The 26268-nt window shown below is 42.5% G+C and overlaps 2 protein-coding genes across 3 annotated transcripts; both read right to left on the bottom strand.

Moving 5' to 3' along the window:
- Positions 1–4350: 4350 nt before the first annotated feature.
- On the bottom strand, positions 4351–13607 carry LOC138795091 (interleukin-17F-like). Of its 2 annotated transcripts, none has more exons than XM_069974048.1 (3): positions 13566–13607; positions 6892–7142; positions 4351–5774 (listed from the first exon to the last, which is right to left on the bottom strand). In XM_069974048.1, the coding sequence occupies exons 1-3, from the start codon at positions 13602–13604 to the stop codon at positions 5540–5542; spliced, it is 525 nt and encodes a 174-aa protein (XP_069830149.1). In that variant the 5' UTR covers positions 13605–13607; the 3' UTR covers positions 4351–5539. The 2 variants fall into 2 exon arrangements, with proteins under 2 accessions (XP_069830149.1, XP_069830150.1); XM_069974049.1 differs by lacking the exon at positions 13566–13607 and adding an exon at positions 8106–8349.
- Positions 13608–15475: 1868 nt separating this feature from the next.
- Positions 15476–26268, bottom strand: LOC138796058 (interleukin-17F-like). Its single transcript, XM_069975950.1, has 4 exons — positions 26186–26268; positions 19037–19191; positions 17515–17765; positions 15476–15969 (listed from the first exon to the last, which is right to left on the bottom strand). The coding sequence occupies exons 1-4, from the start codon at positions 26262–26264 to the stop codon at positions 15738–15740; spliced, it is 717 nt and encodes a 238-aa protein (XP_069832051.1). The 5' UTR covers positions 26265–26268; the 3' UTR covers positions 15476–15737.

Genomic DNA, 26268 nt, shown 5'->3' with positions numbered 1-26268 from the left:
CGTAGATACAAAAGGGACTCTAGCCGGTTTATCATTTCTCCTTCCACCTGTCAGTAGAGTTTCTCGTTCAATTTCTGTCACACTTGTTTTACAGTCTCTAAGTAATTGCTTAGGGTACCCCCTTTCCCTAAATTGTTGGGTCATCTGATCTAAAGTTATTTCTAGGTCATCAGTTTTTTCCACTATTCTCTTGGCTCTTATCATCTGACTCTTTGGAAGAGATCTAATCATCTTCCCTGGATGGCAACTGTTGTACAATAGTGTATTATTACAGTCAGTCGGTTTTGTGAAAAGGTTAGGTACCAATCTATTGTTCTCCAAGGTCATATGTATGTCCAAAAAATTCATTTTTGAATCACTACATGTACAGGTAAATTTTATGGTGTCATCAATATTATTCAGCATAGATGTAAATGTGTCTAAATCCGTGCGGTCGCCAGTCCAGACCACGAAGATGTCGTCGATGTAGCGCCACCAGGCCAGCACATGCTGGAACTGGTGGGCCACATAGACGCTCTCCTCCTCAATGGATGTCATGACCAAATTTGCGAACGTGGGGGCTACATTAGCCCCTATCGCCACGCCACGTGTCTGTAAATACATTTTACCATCAAAACTAAAATAATTGTTGGTTAGATTCAATTCAAGGAGTCGCAACACAAAATCCTGTTCTTTCGGTGTTAGATGTAATTTAGGTAACATTTTCTCAATCACTTTTAGGCCCATGTCCAGTCTAATAGATGTATACAGGCTAACCACGTCAAACGTCACCAACAGAGCACCATCAGGTATATATAAATTCTTGATATAATTAAGAAATTGTGTAGAGTCTCTTAGATAGGACTTTGATTCCAACACAAGAGGTCTCAAAATCCCATCCAAGTAAATGGAAATGTGACTCCATATGGAGTCCCGTCCGGAGACAATAGGTCTCCCCGGAGGGTGCTCCACATTCTTGTGAATTTTGGGTAATAGATATAGCATTGGTAATTTGGGATGTATAATAGTCAGATATTCACAAGTTTTCTCATCTATAATGTCATGTCGCAGGGCCTCCTGCAATATCACCTCTATAGATGCAGCAATTTTAAATCTCGGATCCCCTGCTAGCTCTCTATATACCTGTGTGTCCCACAATTGACGGTAAGCTTCATTCAAATCCCGCCGACAAGGGGGGCGCTATCGTGGTTATGGACAGGGAAGATTATTTGAATGAAGCTTACCGTCAATTGCGGGACACACAGGTATATAGAGAGCTAGCAGGGGATCCGAGATTTAAAATTGCCGCATCTATAGAGGTGATATTGCAGGAGGCCCTGCGACATGACATTATAGATGAGAAAACTTGTGAATATCTGACTATTATACATCCCAAATTACCAATGCTATATCTATTACCCAAAATTCACAAGAATGTGGAGCACCCTCCGGGGAGACCTATTGTCTCCGGACGGGACTCCATATGGAGTCACATTTCCATTTACTTGGATGGGATTTTGAGACCTCTTGTGTTGGAATCAAAGTCCTATCTAAGAGACTCTACACAATTTCTTAATTATATCAAGAATTTATATATACCTGATGGTGCTCTGTTGGTGACGTTTGACGTGGTTAGCCTGTATACATCTATTAGACTGGACATGGGCCTAAAAGTGATTGAGAAAATGTTACCTAAATTACATCTAACACCGAAAGAACAGGATTTTGTGTTGCGACTCCTTGAATTGAATCTAACCAACAATTATTTTAGTTTTGATGGTAAAATGTATTTACAGACACGTGGCGTGGCGATAGGGGCTAATGTAGCCCCCACGTTCGCAAATTTGGTCATGACATCCATTGAGGAGGAGAGCGTCTATGTGGCCCACCAGTTCCAGCATGTGCTGGCCTGGTGGCGCTACATCGACGACATCTTCGTGGTCTGGACTGGCGACCGCACGGATTTAGACACATTTACATCTATGCTGAATAATATTGATGACACCATAAAATTTACCTGTACATGTAGTGATTCAAAAATGAATTTTTTGGACATACATATGACCTTGGAGAACAATAGATTGGTACCTAACCTTTTCACAAAACCGACTGACTGTAATAATACACTATTGTACAACAGTTGCCATCCAGGGAAGATGATTAGATCTCTTCCAAAGAGTCAGATGATAAGAGCCAAGAGAATAGTGGAAAAAACTGATGACCTAGAAATAACTTTAGATCAGATGACCCAACAATTTAGGGAAAGGGGGTACCCTAAGCAATTACTTAGAGACTGTAAAACAAGTGTGACAGAAATTGAACGAGAAACTCTACTGACAGGTGGAAGGAGAAATGATAAACCGGCTAGAGTCCCTTTTGTATCTACGTACACACATGTATCCCCTAAAATTGGACATATAATAAATAAACATTGGTCCATGGTAAAACACAGCTTCCCGGGAATCCCAGAATTTCAAACCCCTCCTCTCTTATCCTATAGACGGGGTAAAAATTTACGTGACAAACTAGTAAAAACGGATATCTCTAAAAAGAAAAAAGACACACAAACTTACCTGGGATCGCGTAACTTAGGTTGTTTTCCTTGCCTGGTTTGCGTGACCTGCAGGTATTTGGTAAAAGGTCCGAGTTTCATTCATCCTAAAACAAAACAAGAGTATAAGATCAGACATTATCTCAACTGTAAATCTGATTATGTGGTATACATTTTGTGGTGTCCCTGTAAAAAAATTTATGTAGGTGAGACTACATGGGATTTCAGAGCCAGATTAACACAACATCGGTATAGTATCAGGAAACAAAAAATGGATCTTCCAGTCTCCAAACATTTTACTGAGGCCAAACATAATGAGAACGATCTTAAATGTATGATAGTGGACAGAATTGATATGCCTGCACGAGGGGGCCATCGACAACTTGCACTACATAAAAGAGAACTGCAGTGGATATTCAAGACTGACGCATTGGGTCCGGACGGACTCAATGTGGAATACAAAACATCTAAACACACAACTAGATGAGATGTGTACGTACTGGGTCTCTCCTGTAGCCTTGACTAACTAATCCAGGGTAGAAATTTATACATATTGGATCTTCTATATAATTTATTGTATCTTACTAATATTTATATTTTCTTTTTTAGATAATGTATGAAGTTATGAAGCGGACTCACTCACCACCTACTGATGTAAAGAGGAACCGAGGCAGCATGAATTCCATCTTTAATAAGTACCGAGGTAGCATTTATTCCCTCTTAAAGAGGATTTGAGGCAGCATTTGAAATTATCAAGTTGAGAGTTGCTTGCCACTATTCACACACAGCGATTTTAGCATGTTGGGCAACATAGAGTGATTTCTGGGAAAGGGGCTTGGAGTGGCCACAGGACGACGGGAGGATGCGGTACCGGAACACAATGCATGATCTGGGGTGTTGCACTTCCCTAAGAATTCGTCCCAAGTACCGAATATTGCCTATGTTTATTACGAAATGCCTAATGCTTATAACTGTGTATATAATCATGATATGCGTGTTGGCTGGTAAGTTAGACCGGTGTTTACAGATTGCGGTACTGGCGTGTTTTTTACCGCTGGGGTGATGCGATCTATCACTGAACTGACTGAGCAACACCAGCACTACTACTCCTATCATGCTCCTCCTACACCTGACTCTGATGGGTGTCTTGTTGTTTGAACATCAACATGATCCAGCTGACAGCTGCCCTGGTTCGATCTCTGACTCTATGGGTGGTGAGATGAAGCCTGCTTCAACTGAATTTAACTATTTATATTCACCTATGGACTTACTATGTACTCGCCGTCTGGCTCGAGCTTTTTCTATTTCTATTTTTATTCACTTTTTTATACACATGTATAAACACTGATATAACTGTTTTTATAATATGTAAATGAAATGATGTTTGCTAGACAAACCGTAATCACGTGCACTTTCTACACCAATCATGGATTCACACTAATTAATTCACCTGTATAAGAAGGTCTGATATTCACTATGTTATTATGCTTGAAAAAGACGACGGAGGTCGTCGAAACGTCGCTATGTAACTGTTTGCTGTGCTGTTTCACAATGAAATAAATTCACTTTTCTTTGATACGACCGGTGTGCTGTGGGCGATTTCTATATCTATCAAGCAAGTCTTGTCAAGACTATACCTGCTGGCACCCAACTCAGCGACTTCAGTTGTGCTGCTCCAAGATATCGTTTTGGTATCTATCTATCTATCTATCTATCTATCTATCTATCTATCTATCTCCTATCTATCTATCTATCTATCTATCTATCTATCTATCTATCTACTTCAAGGAATCGTCCACAGCACTCCAGATACGGTGAAATCAAACGTGATTTATTTCAAATCATAGTGATACAGCACAGCAATAACAGTCCATAGCAACGTTTCAACGACCACTGTCGTCTTTTTCAAGCATGACCACACTACAAACAACAGACCTTCTTATACAGGTGAGATAATCAATGTGAGTAAGTGATTGGTGTGTATAGTGCACGTGATAAGAGTCTCATTAGCAGACATTGTATACATTGTTAATAAATGCACATAAGTGTTACAATATATACGTGCAATATGTAGTAATTAAAAACAACGCTCAAGCTAGACGGCAGAGCAAAATTATTCAAAATTATACAAGAAGAAACATAGTCCTTGATTGTTCACAGCAATTCCGGCTCACCACCATAGAAGAGGATTCCCGAACCTTAGCAGCAACTGCGCATACTCGCGCTCTGTTACTTCATTGGTTGGTGAACATAGCATGAAAAAAACAAATAAACAAAGTAGCTCGGAGGCGATCCGTTACTTGGGAGAATCCACCAAGAGTTTGCATCACCCCAGGTCACTGTACGTCATCCCGGTACCGCATCCTCCTGATCTCCTGTATAGGTAATCATGATTCTTTAGACTGTATCTATCTATCTATCTATCTATCTATCTATCTATCTATTTCCTATCTATCTATCTACCTATCTATCTATCTATCTATCTATTATCTATCTATCTATCTATCTATCTATCTATCTATCTCCTATCTATCTATCTATCTATCTATCTATCTATCTATCTATCTATCTATTATCTATCTATCTATCTATCTATCTCCTATCTATCTATCTATCTATCTATCTCCTATCTATCTATCTATCTATCTCCTATCTATCTATCTATCTATCTATCTATCTATCTATCTATTATCTATCTATCTATCTATCTATCTATCTATTATCTATCTATCTCCTATCTATCTATCTATCTATCTATCTATCTATCTATCTATCTATTATCTATCTATCTATCTATCTATCTATGTCATATCTATCTCATATACAGTAAAAATATATATTATGAAAATTATCAGCAAAGAATTTTTTGACATATCTAGGTTAGAAAATTAGAATTTTCTTTTAAATAACAATAAAAAAATATCTATTAGCTTACAATAAAGAATGCTGCACGGCTATATTAATCTGTTCAACTTTTACAAAGAGCATATTAGAATAAATATATAAAATTCAGTAATAGGTGACGATAGGTGTGACACAGGTGCAGCCCACTGTAACCTCCTCAGTCTCCAGTCTATAGGAGAAGCTGCAGCCTTTCTGCTCCCGTCGTAGGACCATCATCTCCTGCTGGATGGGATAGGAGATCAGGTCGGGATTCTCATTTCCATCAGCGTCTATGCAAGTTAAAGTGAGACAATTGGCCTCGGAGATCACAAAGGGGAATCTGTTGGGATCTGTATTCAGACTGAAAGAGAAAAAAAAAAGATTAAAATATAAAATCAATTAAATGATTCTATCTATCTATCTATCTATCTATCTATTATCTATCTATCTATCTATCTATCTATCTATCTATCTATCAATTATCTATCTATCTATCTATCTATCAATTATCTATCTATCTATCTATCTATCTATCTATCTATCTATCTATCTATCTCTAAGGCCATACCTACCATGAGGGGAGATGAGTTTCTCACCTCAAGAGGCAGATTGCAGAATCCCTGAGGGTGAAGTTGATGACCATGATGGCTGGAGACAAATGCAATGACTGGGGATGCTGTAATTATTTGGTAACTATCATTATTATATAGCGGTATACAGTACACTTTGTTGGTACTGATATACACTGCAGATTTTCTCAATGCAATTACTGTACTTTGATTCATACATCGGCCAGAACAATTGAGAAGGAATTTCCCCCTAATATTATTGTTAATGGTTAAAGGTAATGTGCTCTGGACTTTGCGGAGATCCAACCAGTATATGAAGACAGACATACTTTTTATCTAGGAATATCGGGGAAGATTTATTACTTCTAATGTGTCAGGATTCTGGAATCATATGGGCAAAAAAAGCTACTTTTTGACACTTTTCCTCCTTGTCCAATAAGAGGAGGGGCCAAGAACCCCAACTGGACTGTCTACAGGGCCATATTAACAACTGCTGCTGCCCTAGGCACTAAACCTGAAGACACACCATCTTCACGCACCGATTGGCCTTACCAGACCTGACCAATACTACTATACCCCCCACCCCCCCTGGAAAAGACAACAGATTTACTGGCAAGTTTTTTCCTTCCCCTGCTCCCTGGTGCTGCCCCCCTGCAAGGTGCTGCCCTAGGCACCGGACCACGGGTGCCTAGTCGTAAATACGGTCCTGGCTGTCTACCGATGGATGTCCCTGAAATGGTTAAAATCCCTGGTCATTTTGCAAGGATTTTTATTGGGTCAGACATTGATTGATAAGGTAGCTTCCTACAGGCGACACTAGGAGGAGAGGTAGTTCTAGTGGTAAGCCAGAATCTTACCCCCACTTAATGACTTATACAGGTAGGGTTCCAAAAAGTAGCGGATTGTTACCTGTATTCCCAGGGTGATATAGAGCGGGTCTTGATGTCCTCCATCTCCACCAATCTGTCTAGATAACTGGTGTCAATGGGACTGATGTCCACCATCATAGAGGTGGACAGGCGGCGGTTCCTCTTTGTGGGGCATCTCTGTCTGACCTCTAGAGGGAGCTCTTCATCTGTGAACTTTTCCTGAGAGTTGATGTATGGAGAATATTCATCCGGTAGAACGGCCGATGAGACGAGAGACACCAGGACGGCCACCTGAGGAAATAGATCAACTTGTAAGACTTACTAAAATCCAATGCTCGTATCTAATAATTGGTGTTAAAGTGATTGTTCACCCTTGGACATCTTTTACATTTTTTTTCTCCTTTAAGAGTCCAAAATTGTGTTTAATTTGTTTCATATTATATCTTTAAACTGACTGGAACTGCGTTTTCCTAAAACCGAGATCTAATTCTCTGTCCACAGTTAGAAAATTCTTGTTTCCTGCAGCCACTAGGAGAAGCATAGGAGCATACTGCACACTTACGTCATTACATTAATAAAACAGTATGCAATAATGTTTAAAGCTCCCCCTAGTGGTGGCTTAAAATAGGCACTATCAATTGGAGCTATTGTGCTGTTGGCTATTACATAATTGATCAGTACTGAATTTTGGACTGAAAAAAAAAAGGACACAATGTTTAGAGATGGAGATTTCCTTTAATTCCATAGAGGCCCCAATTATTCCTCAACAGGTAGAGGAGTATAAGCTTCTGCCAGACATCTCTGGAGGCGACTTATCTACCTTAGGACATATTAGAATCCTACAGTCCAATCTTTCCTGCCTCCAAACTCTGCCATTAGGGTAGAGTAGGGCAGAGTTGGCTGATGTTCTTCTAATGTATACATCCAGTTTAAGGCTATGTTCACACGCTGTTCGAATTAAGTGGATGGCTGTCATTTAATGGCAAATTATTTCCGTTATTCTGTGTTTTTAATCCACTCCTGGTTTTGGTTGAATAATACTGGCCAAAATACTGAGCAACAATACTATGTGGGAACATAGCCTAAGATGTTAACTGAGATCACTGATATAATAAGGTAGAGCTGTAAGATATTAATATAAAACTGACTCGAGAACCTCCAGAAAGAAATCTTTCAATTATTAAAGTTGCATGAAGGTGAAAATGATTTCCACCCATATTTTACTATGATAGAGTATACAGATAATTTACTCACACATATGCCTACTGCTCCGGGATGGACCATTCTGCTTCTGGTGTTGAATGCGGGTGATGTTCCCACAGATCCGGAGCTTGTAACATTGCATCCCAAATTCTGGTCTTATATTTATACTACTGGAACAGGATATGTCTCCACCTTAAACAAAAAGTTTTCCAAAGTTCCAGAAGTTTTCCTTCATTCTCCAGCCACTAGGTAAGGTATGACTGCCACCCCGGACTGTCCCGATGACTCTCCTGCGCTGTCATGTGACTGCGTTATTAGATAACAGGACCCAGTCATGGACCCTGCTACTTCCCCAATGTCAGCTATAATTTATTTCTTCTTATCATGAACTCTGAGGTCAAGAAAAAAACACTTTTGTTCCTACTTTTATGAAGTTCTTTAGTGCAATAGTCTTAAAGTTTAAGATTTTAAATCTTTCATCTATCTCCTATCTATCTATCTATCTATCTATCTATCTATCTATCTATCTCCTATCTATCTATCTATCTATCTGTCTCCTATCTATCTATCTATCTATCTCCTATCTATCTATCTATCTATCTATCTATCTATCTATCTATCTATCTATCTATCTCCTATCTATCTATCTATCTATCTATCTATCTATCTATCTATCTATCTATCTCCTATCTATCTATATCTATCTATCTATCTATCTATCTATCTATCTCCTATCTATCTATCTATCTATCTATCTATCTATCTATCTATCTATCTATCTATCTATCTATCTGTCTGTCTGTCTCCTATCTATCTATCTATCTATCTATCTCCTATCTATCTATCTATCTATCTATCTATCTATCTATCTATCTCCTATCTATCTATCTATCTATCTATCTATCTATCTATCTATCTATCTATCTCTCTCTCTCATCTATCTATCTATCTAGAAGAAAATACTCCGCAGCACTCCAGGTAAGTGGAGTGCTGCGGAGTATTTCCTTCTAGCTGACTGTGGTTCGTGGTCTAGGACCTGTCCGCTGGCATCAACTATCAGTTTTCTTTCGTGGTGCTGCTCACATTTACTGATATCTATCTATCTATCTATCTATCTATCTATCTATCTATCTATCTATCTCCTATCTATCTATGTATCTATGTATCTATCTATCTATCTATCTATCTATCTATCTATCTATCTCCTATCTATCTATCTATCTATCTATCTATCTATCTATCTATCATATCTGTTTGAATTTTTTTTATACAAGTCATTAGAGCACCACCTTGTGGTAGGAGCTGTGTACAGGTCATAAATAAGATCATGATTTATCAGTCCCCTATTACTCCATACTCTTGGCCATGACAACCTTGGTGACCAAAGAACAATTTAAGAGATGCTTAAATGAGTTTCCAGGATTGAGGAAAACATAGCTGCTTTATTCTAAAAGCAGCATCACCCATAAGATACCTGTCTCTGGACTTTTGTCAGGTAAAGCAGCTCATCTCTACTGAAATGAATGGCACTGGACTGTAAATCTGCATACAGTCTGTGAACCATTATTATGCTGTTTGATCTTAAAGGGAACCAATCAGTACAATTGTGCTGATATGGTTCCCAGCAGCACAGTATAGATCTACTGTGCAACTCCCTGTTGCTACCGGTCACATCTGCAGCAGTAGCTTTACACAGTACACAGATGACTGACAGGCAGAGAAACCCATTAGTGGCCTCTCTGCCTGTCAATCATCCCTACACTGCATGCTGACAGGCAGAGAGCAGTGACTAGTGATGGTTGGCTCCCTGCCCAGATGACTAGTTGTCGCCCCTCTCCTGACCTTGCACAGCGCAATAAAACATTTTTACCCCTTGTAAAGCTTATGCTGCAGCCGTGGCTGGTATGCTTCACAAGCTGCGGGACATATCTGTACTGTGCTGCTGCGAACCATATCAACACCATCATGCTGACTGGTTCCCTTTAAATGCAGCCATGTTTTCCTAGACCTTTTTTGCCCATACCTCAATATAACTTAAAGGGGTTTTCCTGTAACACATCTAAAGAAGAGGTGACAATTGTGTGATCGGTGGGAGTCTGATCACTGTAAACCCATTCTGATCCTGTTTTTATGGACATTGGCTGCCCTATTCAACTCTATGGTGCTGATTAAGATACTATACCTAAATGGAATATATGATCAGAAAGTGATTTGTGATTTAAATAATGTTTTTATGAATTTTTAAGAATTTTTTGTGAAATTCTTTTCTTTTTTTTTCTATTTTTCTGTCTATATTATAAACTAATCCTGAGATCTTGCAGTTCTCATATCCATCACTGGGGCTAAAACTAAGCTGAGACTTCCTGTTGTGTCTCTGGTAATTAGAGTAGGCTGCTGTAAAGTGATCTGTACAGAATTGCAGCGACATGTGACACCAGTAGATTGAGGAGAAAATAGCAGCTCTCTGTGCAATGACCTCTTCACAGGTCAAAGAGTACGCTCACTAATGTTTCTCATTCATATCAAGGGGACAGACTTTGTCTATTGTCATCTATGTCCATGAGTCTTGCTGTAAAGCATGTCACTAAGTGCTGTTGAGAACAGCCTAGGCAATATGGCAGCCCTCATAACAACGCACAAAAAGTTAAATAAAAAAAAAAAATCAGACAATAAAAGAAAGTTTAGGTGACACACACCAGTTGGATCACCTCCTCATCTCGGAGATGGGGCTAAACTGACGTGAAGCCCATCTAAGTAACATTGCCCACTGATAAAATGAAACGAGTGTGGGTAAGTGGGGGGGGGGGGGGTCACAGTTTTGCTTTAATGTAAAACGACCTGCACTTTCATGTAAACCACATACATACCTATAGACCCCGTCAATGGAAAATCCCTTTAGGAATTCATTCACAGCTCATCTTTACCATTCCCATTTGAGGTTTACAGCTCTTATCTCTGTCGGACACAGATAACAGGGACTTCAGTATCAGCGTCTTCTGGTTAATCAGTAATGGAGGGATTCCATAGCTGCAGATGTTCCTGACCTGTAAATTCTTCCAATATTTCATATTAACATTGAAAATCTGTTAAGAAATTCATTGCTCCACTGAAACAGGGATATTAGGTTATGAAAATTTCAGGAAAACCCAAAGTGAACTGTGTCCCTTATATAATGGGGCCTGGAGTCAGAGCCACAGCACAGTCCACCAGCGGAGCCTCTCCAGAGCACATCTATGAGAACAATGGACGCCCACTGGGGAACATCAATGGTAAGAGCTCTGGTTCCTCTCTGTCTACTTGTGAGATCCAACCAGATTTTGAGGTCCAGTTTGTCCAATTGTTACATAGTCTTTATAGTTGCTTAGGTCAAGGTCAACACCAATCTGGTGTCCATTAAGACCCCTGGAAAAATTGTCTACATTCAAATAGAACCAAATCGTGACTCACCATTGAGTCCTTAGCCTTGCCCCCTATTTACATAAGGAGCCATTTTAGGTTTTGACTATGGTTTCCTAAGATACATTATGATCCCATATCTTTTGTCTGGATACCGACAACTCACCTGTTCTTAGAACTGAATGAGAAGTTGTCAAAGTTCTGCCACTGGTATAAAAGTCACTTTAAGGAGCTGCTGACAACTAAAGACAGCCTTACCACATACCACTTAGATTATGGATCGGGGCTTTTCCACCTTCCACCAACAGTGACCCACTTCATTATGTTTACAGGTTTTTTCCATATTGCTCTTTTGGAGTCTCAGCTCCCATGTCTTTGGAAGAGAAGGACAGACACCGATTGATGATGAGTGGGCTGACACTCTAGTGCCCAGTAGGAGGTGTCCTTTTGCACTGGACACCACATTTCCTTCACATATGAGGGTCGATATAAAGATCAGCAGTGAGAGTTCTGCGCAGCTCATGACCAACAGCATCAAGGGTCGCTCAATGTCTCCATGGGAATACAGGTAGATATCAAAATATGTATAATGTAAAATAATATTATATAACATAAAATAGTATGTTAATGTTATAGTCACTGTGACCAGGCAGCAATGGACACCCCCTTATTACTTCCTTAAAGGGGTTGTCGAAGGAGGAGAAAAGGTCTTACTCCTGTCTTTGCTTGGCTCTAAAAGAGAGAGGTATAGGCGCATGTTGCTAGCATCACATATGGGTGTAACTGAGCACTAGTAGCTGCCCAATGTCACTGCAACATCAGCAACATTAGACAGATATTGTCCTGCCGGCAACATGGCCCCCTCTTGTCTCTGAGGGTATACTTCTAAGGTAAGTAGAGAGAGCTGGAGAGGAAGCTGAACATGGTGTGCCCTTCATGTTCAGCTTCCCGACACAGGGTACAGAATTGGAGTTAACTACCAAACCATAAAGGTTTATTAGAAAGGAAAGAAGCAGTTAGGCAGTTCAGACTTATTAAAGTATTCTTAGGGTGCCTTCACACCTACCGTATCGCAGCAGAAAATCCGCTGCGGATCCGCAGCAGATTTAACTAAATGAATTAACACAGCATTAAATACGCACTGTCAAATCCGCAGCGGATCCGCAGCGGATTTGTAAGTGCGGATTTGATGCTGTGTTCATTCATTTAGTTAAATCTGCTGCGGATCTGCTGCGGATTTTCTGCTGCGATACGGTAGGTGTGAAGGCACCCTAAAAGGGGAACTATCCAACGTGCTGAATCTAACCTGCTGATAGCCCCTTATAGCACCCGGGACACTGAGGAGGAAGGTATGTGTGTTACCTTCCTCCTCTGTGCTGGTCCCACGCTGTTAGTCAGAGTAGTCTTCTCTCCGGTGCAATGTTAGGAGCACTGCTGTGTCATCTGGCCCGCTTACTCCATTAATTATCATTAGAAGGAGTGGGCCGATGACCCACAGTGCACAAGACTAACAATGCAGGGCCAGCGCTGAGGAGGAAGGTAACACACATATCTTTCTCCTCAGCATCCCAGGTGCTATAGGGGTTGTCCCAAGATTAAATGTTACCCCTATCCACCTGGCCATTTTCTGGAGGTCTGACCACTTGGGCCCCCACTAGTCACAGGCATGGAGGTAAGCTGTTCCCTGAGTGAATAGAGTGGCAGTGACCTCTTTAGCCACTGCTCCACTCATTCTCCATAGGCCTTATGAATATTGCTAAGCCCAGCACTCTGCAATGTTGACTAGCTGAGGGCAGGGGATAACTTTTAATCCTTGGTCAGACCCTTTAAGAGGTGGAATATGGCAAAACTAATTTCAATTGCAATATTTTTTCTTCTTCCACCAGCTCTAATGTGGACCATAACAGGCTCCCTGTGGTCATCAATGAGGCCAGATGTCTCCACCATGGCTGTATGGACTCTGAGGGTAATGTGGACCTCAGCATGAACTCAGTCCCCATCAGACAGGAGATCCTGGTCCTGCGTCGTGAGATGAGAGGATGCCTCCCTGTGTATAAGATGGAGAAGCAGATGGTCACTGTGGGCTGCACCTGTGTCCGGCCCATCACCCACTACCTTGAATAGGAGACGACATTGTAACGGAGCCCCATTCATTAAGAGATAATCTTGTTACTCGTAGTAACAAGGTCAGCTTTCTAATATGATTTAAAGCAGAAGTCAGATTAGTTGCTATTAGCAACAAGGACTTCAGGCCGGACTGGGTATTCTTCCCTGTAAAGAATACTGAAAGTGTGGCCCATAGTAACCAATCAAATTTCAGTTATTAGTTTCCTAGCAAGTATAAAGCTATGATCTGATTGGTTGTCATGGGCAACAGTTTCAATAACTTTATTTAAACGTCAAAACTATGCAATTTGTAATAGTATTATAGAACTCTGTGTGTGTGTGTGTGTGTGTGTGTTGGTGGTGGTGGTGGTGGGGGGGGGGGTTGTGCCGTATTAATGGTTTGATCATTCAAATATTTATTATTATTATTTATTATATATTTATGAAAAGGTTATGCATATTTATACTTATATTTATTAAGTAATGTGATTAACTATCACCCTATGAGTGTGTATATAGTGAATATATATATATGTATATATATATATATATATATATATATATATATATATAAAGTATACCTATTGTTAGGTTCTTAAATGATTTGGATGCAATTTTGTGTGTAATATAATGAAGAAATAAAAAAATAAAAAATAAAAACAGATGAAACAACTTTGTAAATAGCCTTTTTGTATGCAGCCATCGTATTAACCTATGTGTGTCCATGGTTACAGACTACAAATCCTGAGTGCAGTCAGACTGTTCAGTCATCTCTTTGTTAATATTTACTAAGCATTATATGCGGTCCCGCACTGTTAAATTTCCCTGACAGCGCAGGACCCCGACTCCCATATATGACAAGTATGGTTACTGATTGATAATGAAGGTGACAACAAAACTCCAGGTTACCCCGCACCCAGGATCATCTGAAGACATACAGGGACAGGAGGAGGATGACAGATCATAGATGTTCCTCCTCTCTCTGGAGGCATTAGCTATTTTGAATATAGAAAAATACAGAGGACAAACCAACAGGGAAGTCTCTTTGCTTGTTTTCCAACTGGCCTACTGACTCCTCCACTATACCTTTGTTTTTCTTTGCAACCCACTGGTCATATCATATGACCGTGTTCAGAAGCAGTCCTGTGCCCATACTATACACTGCTGATCTGGTGTGTGCAAATATAACAGTTACCAGGCCAGCCTCCACAGTGCACCAGTCATTGTAGCAGGAGATACTTTGCAGGTTTCGTGCCACCCACATCGTGCCGTACATCTCTGTACAGTGCTACAATGTTGGCGCTGACTGTGAGTGTAGCAGTGGGTGATGTGACACTCTTGTCCCTCCCCCCACCCAAATTGTGATTGGGTCACAATTTAAAGGTTCATACCTCACACCCACAAATTTCTCACAGTTTTGCCTCTCCTTAATTTTCCTTCCTCATTTTTGTCTACCACCCCATCTGGGCTCTATGATCTGACAACAATCTGGAACAATTTCCATAATCCAAACCTCCCATCTCTGGTTTATTGGGATTATTCTTCCTAATTTCATCCATAGTGTGCACTGACAGGGTTTTCTGCGCCCGATATTTACTAATTAGCGGCCACAGAAAAATGTCAGTTTTCTACGGTGCCGCGAGAGATTCCGACCTATATCTGTACATACACATACACTGGCTGGTGGCTCATGAAGGTTTATGCTGACTATGCCGCAGAAAAGAGGGCAGTACCATTGTACAATACAAGCACTATCACTCCTATGTCCTATAGATTGTCAGCTCTTATGAACAGGTTCCTCTCTCCTTTTGTTTCATCGTTGACTGTTTTTTCATGCTGATTTTGTCTATATGTGTCCTCTCTGTATTGTGCAGTGCTATAGAGTATGTTGGTGCTATATAAATAATTTTAAAATGATATAGACAAAAATTTGGAATCAATTTATTTTCTTATTTATTAGTTAAATATAAAGGAAACAAATGCCCCAAATCCCCAAAACTCTGTCTATATTTATTTCCTGATATTTAATATATTTTTAATATATTTTTTTAGACATTTTTTATTTGCTTTAAGATAATAATAGAAAACTCAATTTATTTGATTACAATAGAGAATGCTGCACAACTATATTAATCTGTTGAATTTGTGCACAGAACATAATAGAAAAAAAAAATTGAAAATTCAGTAAGAGTCGAATGGCTTGACACAGGTGCAGCCCACTGTGACTGTCACTGTCTCCAGTCTATAGGAGAAGCTGCAGCCTTTCTCTTTCCGTTGTAGGACAATCATCTCCTGCTGGATGGGGTAGGAGATCAGGCTGGGATTCTCATTGCCATCAGTGTCTGCACAACCAGAAGTGAGACAATTGGCCTCAACGATCATAATGGGGATTCTGTTGGGATCTTTGTTGATACTGGAAAGTATAATGCAAAGTATTAGAGAAAATATATTACACTTGTTGCATTCTTATATTGCTATTATGTATCCTGACGATTTTAGATGTTTTTCTTCCCTTTGCCAGCAATTTCTTACCCCATGTTTGATAAGTAAGCAAGTTCTATTCTTTTTATTTTGAACCCCCTGCTACTAGTTTAACAGGAAACTATTGATCTGCAGCCGCCTATGTCATCTTTCCAACACCAGTCTTGTATTCTTAGTAGATCCCGCCATTTTGAGGAACCTTAATCCAAATGAAATATGTAAATTAGCTCCTTATGAGCACTGGAGGAGTTCGGCCGACCCGCTATCTCCTTCAGTCACAAGATGTGTCTTTAGGTGACGTGACCGAAGGAGGTGGCAGGCGATGGCAGGTGCTCTAAATGAGCTAATTTGCATTTTTCATTCGGATTAAAGTTCTCCGCAACGGCAGGACCTATGAAGAAAACAAGACTTAGCGCTGGAAAGATGACGTAGGCCGCTACAGGGTGCAAGAACCTTCTGATAGTTTCCCTTTAAGAACTGCAGCTGCATCCCCCTCCTCCACTTTTCCCTATTTGCTGTATTACTCTAGATGGATTTGGGGATCTTAGGAGATTTATGAGCATTTACTGGGAATGTGCTGGCAGTGAAATGAGAACTAGAGGCTGCTACAAGACAAGGACAATGCCGTTTTCCTCAATATGATATTATAACATGTACTACTTGGAATTATAGAAGAAAAAGAAGAAACAATTAGTTTAAGAAGAACTCTGTGCCCCATTTAAAAATCCAGTGCTGGCAGGGGGTGGAAGGAACATACGGTAATAATTTATACTTACCTGTCCCTGTTCCCCTGCAGTGCCACGTCAACAGCTCCCTGACAGCCGCAGTTTTTCTTTTTCTCCCTGCCTCCTGCATCGTCATGCCCTGGTGGGAAATACCTGCTTAGCCTGTCAGTGTCTCAACCGAGTGGGCATTCTCACCCAGTATGTGATACAGAAGAAGAAGCTGCAGGAGGGTGGCAGAGGTTTGGGAGTGGTGAAGCAGAGCTGTGGGGGCACGGGGACAGGTAAGTATAAATTCATTATTATGCTCCCCCCAACCTCTGCCTGCACCGGATTTTTAGATGGGGCCCGGAGTTCTCAATTAAGGTCATTCACATGTATTATCTATTAGCACTTAATTCTTATGTATATAGTTTTCAGCCAAGGTGTTTCCCGTGAACTAGCAGGCGTAAATCATGGTAAATAGGCTACTGGAGGAGGCATTTACATGTCTGTGATATATGGCAGCAAGCGGACTGTATGTCACGGATTAATCTTAAGGAACTCTGAGCTTCATGATTTATTATGATGCCGGGAGCTCTTAAACAGTTAAAGCTTCGTGCTCCTGCACTAACTGTTTTGGAGCTCCTGGCATCATAATAAATCACAATGCCCTTTGCGGACCCTATACCATGGACATGTGCATGCCACCTAAGAGTGAATGATCTTGCCACAAAACAGATGTTTTTTTGAGTTGTTAACAGCAAGTACATTACCGATAGTCCCAGGGTGATAGAGAGCGGCTGTGGATATTCCTCATCCTCACAAACCTATCCAGATAACTGGTGTAGATGAGACTGGTGTCCACTGTCACAGAGGACGGCAGGTGGTGACTCCTTCGTCCTGGACATCTGACTCTGGCCTGTAGGGGGAGCTCTTCATCTTTAGATCCTTCCTGTATGTTAGTTTGGGACAAATATTCATCTGGTAGAATGGTTGACGAGCAGAGTGACACCAGGAAAGTCACCTGAGTAATGAAGAAAGACTTATGTGTGTCTTGTTTTTAAGAAAGCACAGCTACTTTCTTGCACAAACAGCGCCACCCCTGTTTGCAGGTTGTGTGTGGTATTACAATTCACCTCCATTCACTTCAGTGGAACTGAGCGGCAAAACCCACACCCAAATAGAGGACAGGAGAGGTACTGTTTTTGGAAGGAGACCGACATGTTTTTTTTTAAGCCTGGATAACCCCTATAAGGAAGTTCTTTTTTTAAACTACTGATAGACACTATGGGGAAGATTTATCAAACATGGTATAAAGTGAAACTGTCTCAGTTGCCCCTAGCAACCAATCAGATTCCACTTTTCATTCCTCACAGCCTCTTTTGAAAATGAAAGGTGGAATCTGATTGGTTGCTAGGGGCAACTGAGCCAGTTTCACTTTACACCATGTTTGATAAATCTCCCCATATGTCCGGTAGTGTCTAAAATGGATTTGGCAAAAAAATTGATGCAAATTATTGAACCATCACTTGGCTTATTAGCAACTTTTCCTGTGTTTTGTGCAAAAACGTTGAGCTTTTTTGTCTTTTTTTACACCAGCCTTAATAAATTCTCTCCTTCATATTTTAGCTTCCCAGAAAACACTGACCTAGAACACTGTATAGAGGAGAATTTATAGTATTTTACTTTATGCCATATATCTGCATTTTTTAAAATAATAATAATAATAATTATTATCATTATTATTATTAATAAAAAAACATTAAAAATAAAAACACACTAAAATGAAATTCTGTGTGTAAATCTAGCCATACAAAACAAACAAATAAAATCATATCTTCCTATAGGAATTACTGGAAAATCAATCTGGCATCCAGGGTATCCTTCATATAGATATATGCAGGTAAATAATGCCCCCCCCCATATGCAGGTAAATAACCCCCCCCCCCCCCAATTATTGGAATTGACTGATTGCTGGATTCTAGATTAAGGGTGCCTTCACACCTACCGTATCGCAGTAGAAAATCCGCTGTGGATCTGCAGCAGATCCGCAGCGGATTTAACTAAATGAATGAACACAGCACTAAATCCGCACTTACAAATCTGCTGCGGATCCGCAGCGGATTTGACAGTGCGTATTTAATGCTGTGTTCATTCATTTAGTTAAATCTGCTGCTGATCTGCTGCGGATCTGCAGCGGATTTTCTACTGCGATACGGTAGGTGTGAAGGCACCCTAAAAGATTTTTAGCATAATGAACCTCAACATAATGGTGTAATATGGCCTTACACTCACCAGTATCAGAGATGTTCTTGTAAGGACCATTCTTCCCTTTCTGTCGGACGCTCTGTAGATTGTAGCGGATCTTCTGCTCTGGTTCCTGGATTCCCGTCCTTCTCTCTTTTTATCTCGGTTGCCGCTCCAGACGTCATCCCTGGACACATAACTTCCTAAAAAGTGTGTGACCGGTGTATGGACTGTCTGACTCTATCAGGTTATATCAAACTATAATAGTAATAAACCGGCCTGAGATCTCCAGCACTTCCCTAAGTAGGAGCCATAATTTATTTGGACTCTCGCCGGTTATCTCGGGCCATAAAGATAATGGCCCAGGGTAATGATCATCACCGATGTTTTCTTATAAAACTATGACCTAGATTTTTGTGTCTTGTAACATAACTATATATCAATGTCTAATCTGAAATACCATGCCCCCTATGCTCATTGCTGCCCCTGAGAAGTTAGTGTATCAGGCCTCATAGGATAGTGGGTGAGGTAGTGAGCTTGAAGCTATATAGTTTAACTGGGAGAAGTTTTGCAGAATTGGATCCAGCTTTTCCCGGCATCCTGGGAGGAGTGGCAGGCAGAGGAGCAGCGCCCCCACCCATGAATAGAGTATCTGAGTCCTGTATTCAATGAATAGCGGCCGCAGAAAACTGACATGTCGATCTTTCTTGCGGCCAGATGGAATCCCGGCCGGAGCATATACTAGGTGTATACACTCTGGCCGGGATTCCATTCATTCACATACAACGTATGTGTTGCATAAATTACGGCCGTTGTTGCAAATCTCTGTGTGAGCAGGACTCACAGGCTTTCTCTATGTGCGAGCAGGACTCACAGGCTTTCTCTATGTGCAAGAAGGACTCACAGGCTTTCTCTATGTGCGAGCAAGACTCACAGGCTTTCTCTATGTGCAAGAAGGACTCACAGGCTTTCTCTATGTGCGAGCAAGACTCACAGGCTTTCTCTATGTGCGAACAGGACTCACAGGCTTTCTCTATGTGTGAGCAGGACTCACAGGCTTTCTCTATGTGCGAGCAGGACTCACAGGCTTTCTCTATGTGCGAGAAGGACTCACAGGCTTTCTCTATGTGCGAGAAGGACTCACAGGCTTTCTCTATGTGCGAGCAAGACTCACAGGCTTTCTCTATGTGTGAGCAGGACTCACAGGCTTTCTCTATGTGTGAGCAGGACTCACAGGCTTTCTCTATGTGTGAGCAGGACTCACAGGCTTTCTCTATGTGCGAGAAGGACTCACAGGCTTTCTCTATGTGCAAGAAGGACTCACAGGCTTTCTCTATGTGTGAGCAGGACTCACAGGCTTTCTCTGTGTGAGCAGGACTCACAGGCTTTCTCTATGTGCGAGCAGGACTCACAGGCTTTCTCTATGTGCGAACAGGACTCACAGGCTTTCTCTATGTGCGAACAGGACTCACAGGCTTTCTCTATGTGCGAGCAGGACTCACAGGCTTTTTCTATGTGCGAGCAGGACTCACAGGCTTTCTCTATGTGCGAGCAGGACTCACAGGCTTTCTCTATGTGCGAGCAGGACTCACAGGCTTTCTCTATGTGCGAGCAGGACTCACAGGCTTTCTCTATGTGCGAGCAGGACTCACAGGCTTTCTCTATGTGCGAGAAGGACTCACAGGCTTTCTCTATGTGCGAACAGGACTCACAGGCTTTCTCTATGTGCGAACAGGACTCACAGGCTTTCTCTATGTGCGAACAGGACTCACAGGCTTTCTCTATGTGCGAACAGGACTCACAGGCTTTCTCTATGTGCGAGCAGGACTCACAGGCTTTCTCTATGTGTGAGCAGGACTCACAGGCTTTCTCTATGTGCGAGAAGGACTCACAGGCTTTCTCTATATGCGAGCAGGACTCACAGGCTTTCTCTATGTGCGAGCAGGTCTTACAGGCTTTTCAATGTGTGAAGGGATTGAGGCAGGATCTAGCGACTCTCTCTATGAATCCTGAGAGCATTCACACAAGTTTTGACACAAAAATATTAAATCAGTCCATAGAAAACTTTGGTTATCTTCTCTCAGCTCTTCCCCTCATGTCCTACAGTATATTGCCCACAAGACACTCAACAGAACCGGATTGAAAGGTTCTTCCATAGCTATGTAATTTTAATATTCAGTCCCCTGGAATACCCCTCTAAGTATATAGCATCACACAATGTCTTCTACTTCTCATTCCTATTGGGTATTACAAGCTCCTGATTGGGTTAATGAATCATTTTATCTCTATCAGATAACCAGATGAGTAGTATCAATCAATTAAAGGGGTACTCCGGTGATCATGAAAAAAAAACAAATTTATTCATACATCTGTAGGGTGTGTCATTATATTGTCTTGTTGTGATATATTTTTTTTTAAACTCCCCTTTGTAGCCCCCATGTACCTACGTTGATTCAATCAAAAACTTATCTGCTTCCTGTTTCATCAACTTCTCCAGGCATGCGCTCCAGTCTGACTCTCTATATTCCCCTCTGGCTGTCAAGACGCTCTAGGAGTCCCCTGGCCTCTCTATGGTCCCCTCTGTTTCTCCTCACTACCCTACCACAGGACCAACTGCCAATCCTGTTGCTAAGCAACATACTTTGTGTGTAAAGATTGTCCTCACAGAAAAGCAGAAACAACCCTGCTGACCTGGTCATGTTGTAAATACATATCTGTAGTTTTACCATGCAGGAATAATTGTGCTCACCTCCACCCCCCCCCCCCCCCCAGTGCGTCTTGGCAACTCTATAGTATGGAGAGGGGTATTTCACTACTGGCTTCGTAGCTACAAATCCCAGTATGACCTGGTGACACTACATGATGGGAGTTGAAGTTCTGCCACCTGGAGTTCTCCTGGGTACATTAGTACAGCTACCATCATGTACCATCACCACATGAGGATGGGGCTTGTAGGTATGCAACCAGGAGAGCTCCAAGTTGCTGAACTACAACTCCCATCTTGTACTGTCACCACAACATGATGATGGGTCTAGTAGTTATTCAACTTGGAGTGCTCACGGGTTGAAGAACTACAACTCCCATCTTGCACCGCCACCACAATATGAGGATAGAAATTGTAGTGATTCAACCAGGAGAAATCCAAGTTGCAAAACTTCAGCTCCCATTATCCTGATGTAGGGACAATACTCTATGGGAGTTGTAGTTTCCCAACTTTGATCTCTCCTGGTTGCTCTCCTATCTATCTCCTATCTATCTATCTATCTATCTATCTATCTATCTCCTATCTATCTATCTATTATCTATCTATCTATCTATCTATCTATCTATCTCCTATCTATCTATCTCCTATCTATCTATCTATTATCTATCTATCTATCTATCTCCTATCTATCTATCTATCTATCTATCTATCTATCTATCTATTATCTCCTATCCATCTATCTATCTATCTATGCAGAGGATTTACAGCACTGTTGTGCTTTGCATATATATACCTGAGTTTTGTACCATGTATTCACGCTTGAAAATGGTGACAGAGAGTCACTGAAACGTTGCGCTTGGAGTGTTGCACTATGAATTGACTGAATAACCACAACTTGTTGAGCTTTTTCACTACGCTGGAGTGCTGTGGATTCTCTGGCTATATACTTATTATGATCTCTGGTCTGGATCAAGATCCGCTGGCACCACCAATACAACATTATGCAGTGCTGCTTCTTCTCTTCCTTCCTATCTATCTATCTACTGAAGGTAAATCACCACGGCACTCCGGATTCAATCAAAATCGTGATTTATTGATCCCACAAATGCGACGTTTCGCTCTGTCACTCAGAGCTTTTTCAAGCCGCCCCCCCCCCCCCCCAGGTCATTGAGTTCAGTGCTGGGGAAGGAAGGGGGGCTTTTATCAAGATTTGGGTTACTAGGAAGAAGCAGTGTGTGTATTGCAGCATAGAGGTGGTCTTGCACCCCTACCAAATAATGCAAATAATGTTGGTAATAATAATGCCACCTGCTTTGCTCCATATAGTAATAATGTCTACTGTGCCTCCATATAGTAATAATTCCACCTGCTGTGTTTCCCATAGTAAAATGCCTCCACTCATGTGCCCTATGCCTATATAGTAATAATGCTCCTGCTGTACCCACCATAGTAATAAAGTTCCCCCCCCTTTGCCTGCAATACACCTACCCCCCCCACACACTACCCCCACTTTACCCCGCTGCACACACTATCCCACCTGACCCCCCCCCACACACACACACTACCCCCACCTGACCCCCCCTACACACACTATCCCACCTGACCCCCCTACACACACTATCCCACCTGACCCCCCCCTACACACACTATCCCACCTGACCCCCCCCTACACACACTATCCCACCTGACCCCCCCTTCACACACTATCCCACCTGACCCCCCCCTACACACACTATCCCACCTGACCCCCCTACACACACTATCCCACCTGACCCCCCCCTACACACACTATCCCACCTGACCCCCCCCTACACACACTATCCCACCTGACCCCCCTACACACACTATCCCACCTGACCCCCCCCTACACACACTATCCCACCTGACCCCCCCCTACACACACTATCCCACCTGACCCCCCCTTCACACACTATCCCACCTGACCCCCCTACACACACTATCCCACCTGACCCCCCCCTACACACACTATCCCACCTGACCCCCCCCTACACACACTATCCCACCTGACCCCCCTACACACACTATCCCACCTGACCCCCCCCTACACACACTATCCCACCTGACCCCCCCCTACACACACTATCCCACCTGACCCCCCCTTCACACACTATCCCACCTGACCCCCCTACACACACTATCCCACCTGACCCCCCCTTCCCTTGTTGCTGGTCCCGCTCTGATGTTCTGTCCCGGGGAGGGGGGCAGTAGGGTGTTGTGTGGTCCGCTCTTATGCATCTTCCAGGGGGAGGGGGGAGGGGGGACGGGCCGCTTTGATGCACCGTCACACATAGCACAGCACACTTACCTCATCACACATACAACACACTCCTTACTTCATCACACATATCATACACTCCTCACCTCATCACACATACAACACACTCCTCACTTCATCACACATATCATACACTCCTCACCTCATAACACATCATACACTCCTTACCTCATCACACATAGCACAGCACACTCCTTACCTCATCACACATAACACAGCACACTCCTTACCTCATCACACATAGCACAGCACACTTACTCCATTACACATAGCACAGCACACTCCTTACCTCATCACACATAGCACAGCACACTCCTTACCTCATCACACATAGCACAGCACACTTACTCCATTACACATAGCACAGCACACTCCTTACCTCATCACACATAGCACAGCACACTCCTTACCTCATCACACATAACACAGCACACTCCTTACCTCATCACACATAGCACAGCACACTTACTCCATTACACATAGCACAGCACACTCCTTACCTCATCACACATAGCACAGCACACTCCTTACCTCATCACACATAACACAGCACACTCCTTACCTCATCACACATAGCCCAGCACACTTACTCCATTACACATAGCACAGCACACTCCTTACCTCATCACACATAGCACAGCACACTCCTTACCTCATCACACATAGCACAGCACACTCCTTACCTCATTACACATAGCACAGCACACTTACTCCATTACACATAGCACAGCACACTCCTTACCTCATCACACATAACACAGCACACTCCTTACCTCATCACACATAGCACAGCACACTTACTCCATTACACATAGCACAGCACACTCCTTACCTCATCAGACATTACCCCAGCACACACATCATACACTCCTTACCTCATCACACATATCCCAGCACACACATCATACACTCCTTACCTCATCACACATATACCAGCACACACATCATACACTCCTTACCTCATCACACATATACACGCCTTACCTCATCACACATATCCCAGCACACACATCATATACTTCTTACCTCATCACACATATACATGCCTTACCTCATCACACATAGCACAGCACACTTACTCCATTACACATAGCACAGCACACTTACTCCATTACACATAGCACAGCACACTTCTTACCTCATCACACATAGCACAACACACACATCATAGACTCCTTACCTCACACATTACCCCAGCACACACATCATATACTCCTTACCTCATCACACATATCATACACTTCTTACCTCACACATAGCACAGCACACACATCATACACTCCTTACCTCATCACACATATCATACACTTCTTACCTCACACATAGCACAGCACACACATCATACACTCCTTACCTCATCACACACATCATACACTTCTTACCTCACACATAGCACAGCACAACACTCCCACTCTGATGCTCCATTCCAGGTGAGGGTTTGGGGGAGGGGCTGCTCTACTCCTTAGTCCGACGTGGGGGGGATGGGCCTGCTCTGATCAGCAGGATGTGCAGACCTCTCTACTGCCGGGGGAGGGGAGCAGAGTGATGGAGCCGTGCACTGTGCTCCTCTCTGCACAGCACAGTTCGTAGGAGAGAGAGGGGAGTACAGGCGGCCGCTCTGTGATGCTGCCCTCTGGGGGATGGGAGTGGCTGTGTGTGCAGAGCCAGCCCCAGCCGAGCTTTCTTCCCTTCCACATCTTGCCTGACAGGTGGCTGCAGTCCCCAGCTGGCCCCTCTCCCCCTCAGGGCCCCTGTGCAGTACTGGAGTGCAGCATACGGCTGAGTGTGCAGGAGACTCTCCTCTGATCGCTCACCGGGCGCAGTGCAGTCAGAGCAGAGTCTCCTGCACACTCAGCCGTATGCCGCACACACACACCGACCGGAGAGGATCTCTTACAATGGCTCTATTGCAGCCCTCAGAGCCCTAATCTAAAGGCTGCCATTAGCAGTAATACAAGGAAATACCACTTTCGGGGGATAATTATTATATGTGCAGTGTACACAGGCTTGCTTGATGTCACCCTCTCCGGTCAGGCATAGAGCAGAGTAACCATGTCAGCGTGTGGACTGTAGGGGACAATGAGAGGAGCAGCAGAAAGTTCTTCCTGCTCTCCACATGCTGACATGGTTACTCTGCCCTATGCCTGACCGGAGAGGGTCACATCAAGCCAGGAGGCCGGGTTACAGGCAGCTTTACCTGGGGACAGTGCGGTGACAGGGGAGACTCTCCTGGAGGAACAGAAAGTCTGCAGATATGCCGGGCTCCCAGCTGTCATCTCT

This window comes from Dendropsophus ebraccatus, chromosome 6 (genome assembly GCF_027789765.1).
Source record: "Dendropsophus ebraccatus isolate aDenEbr1 chromosome 6, aDenEbr1.pat, whole genome shotgun sequence".
NCBI lineage: Eukaryota > Metazoa > Chordata > Amphibia > Anura > Hylidae > Dendropsophus > Dendropsophus ebraccatus.
Note: the sequence above shows the minus strand (reverse complement) of the source record. Positions and strands in the feature narration are given on the sequence as shown.

What these genes read in the sequence shown, in the direction of transcription:
- LOC138795091 (XM_069974048.1), bottom strand. Translation starts at nt 13,604, where the DNA reads ATGAATGGGGCTCCGTTACAATGTCGTCTCCTATTCAAG. An exon ending in AATGTCGTCTCCTATTCAAG is followed by an intron (nt 7,143 to 13,565) that starts GTAGTGGGTGAT and finishes CTATTTCCTCAG; the next exon opens with GTGGCCGTCCTGGTGTCTCT. An exon ending in ATATCACCCTGGGAATACAG is followed by an intron (nt 5,775 to 6,891) that starts GTAACAATCCGC and finishes TTTCTCTTTCAG; the next exon opens with TCTGAATACAGATCCCAACA.
- LOC138796058 (XM_069975950.1), bottom strand. Translation starts at nt 26,264, where the DNA reads ATGACAGCTGGGAGCCCGGCATATCTGCAGACTTTCTGTTCCTCCAGG. An exon ending in CAAGAACATCTCTGATACTG is followed by an intron (nt 17,766 to 19,036) that starts GTGAGTGTAAGG and finishes TTCATTACTCAG; the next exon opens with GTGACTTTCCTGGTGTCACT. An exon ending in CTATCACCCTGGGACTATCG is followed by an intron (nt 15,970 to 17,514) that starts GTAATGTACTTG and finishes TATACTTTCCAG; the next exon opens with TATCAACAAAGATCCCAACA.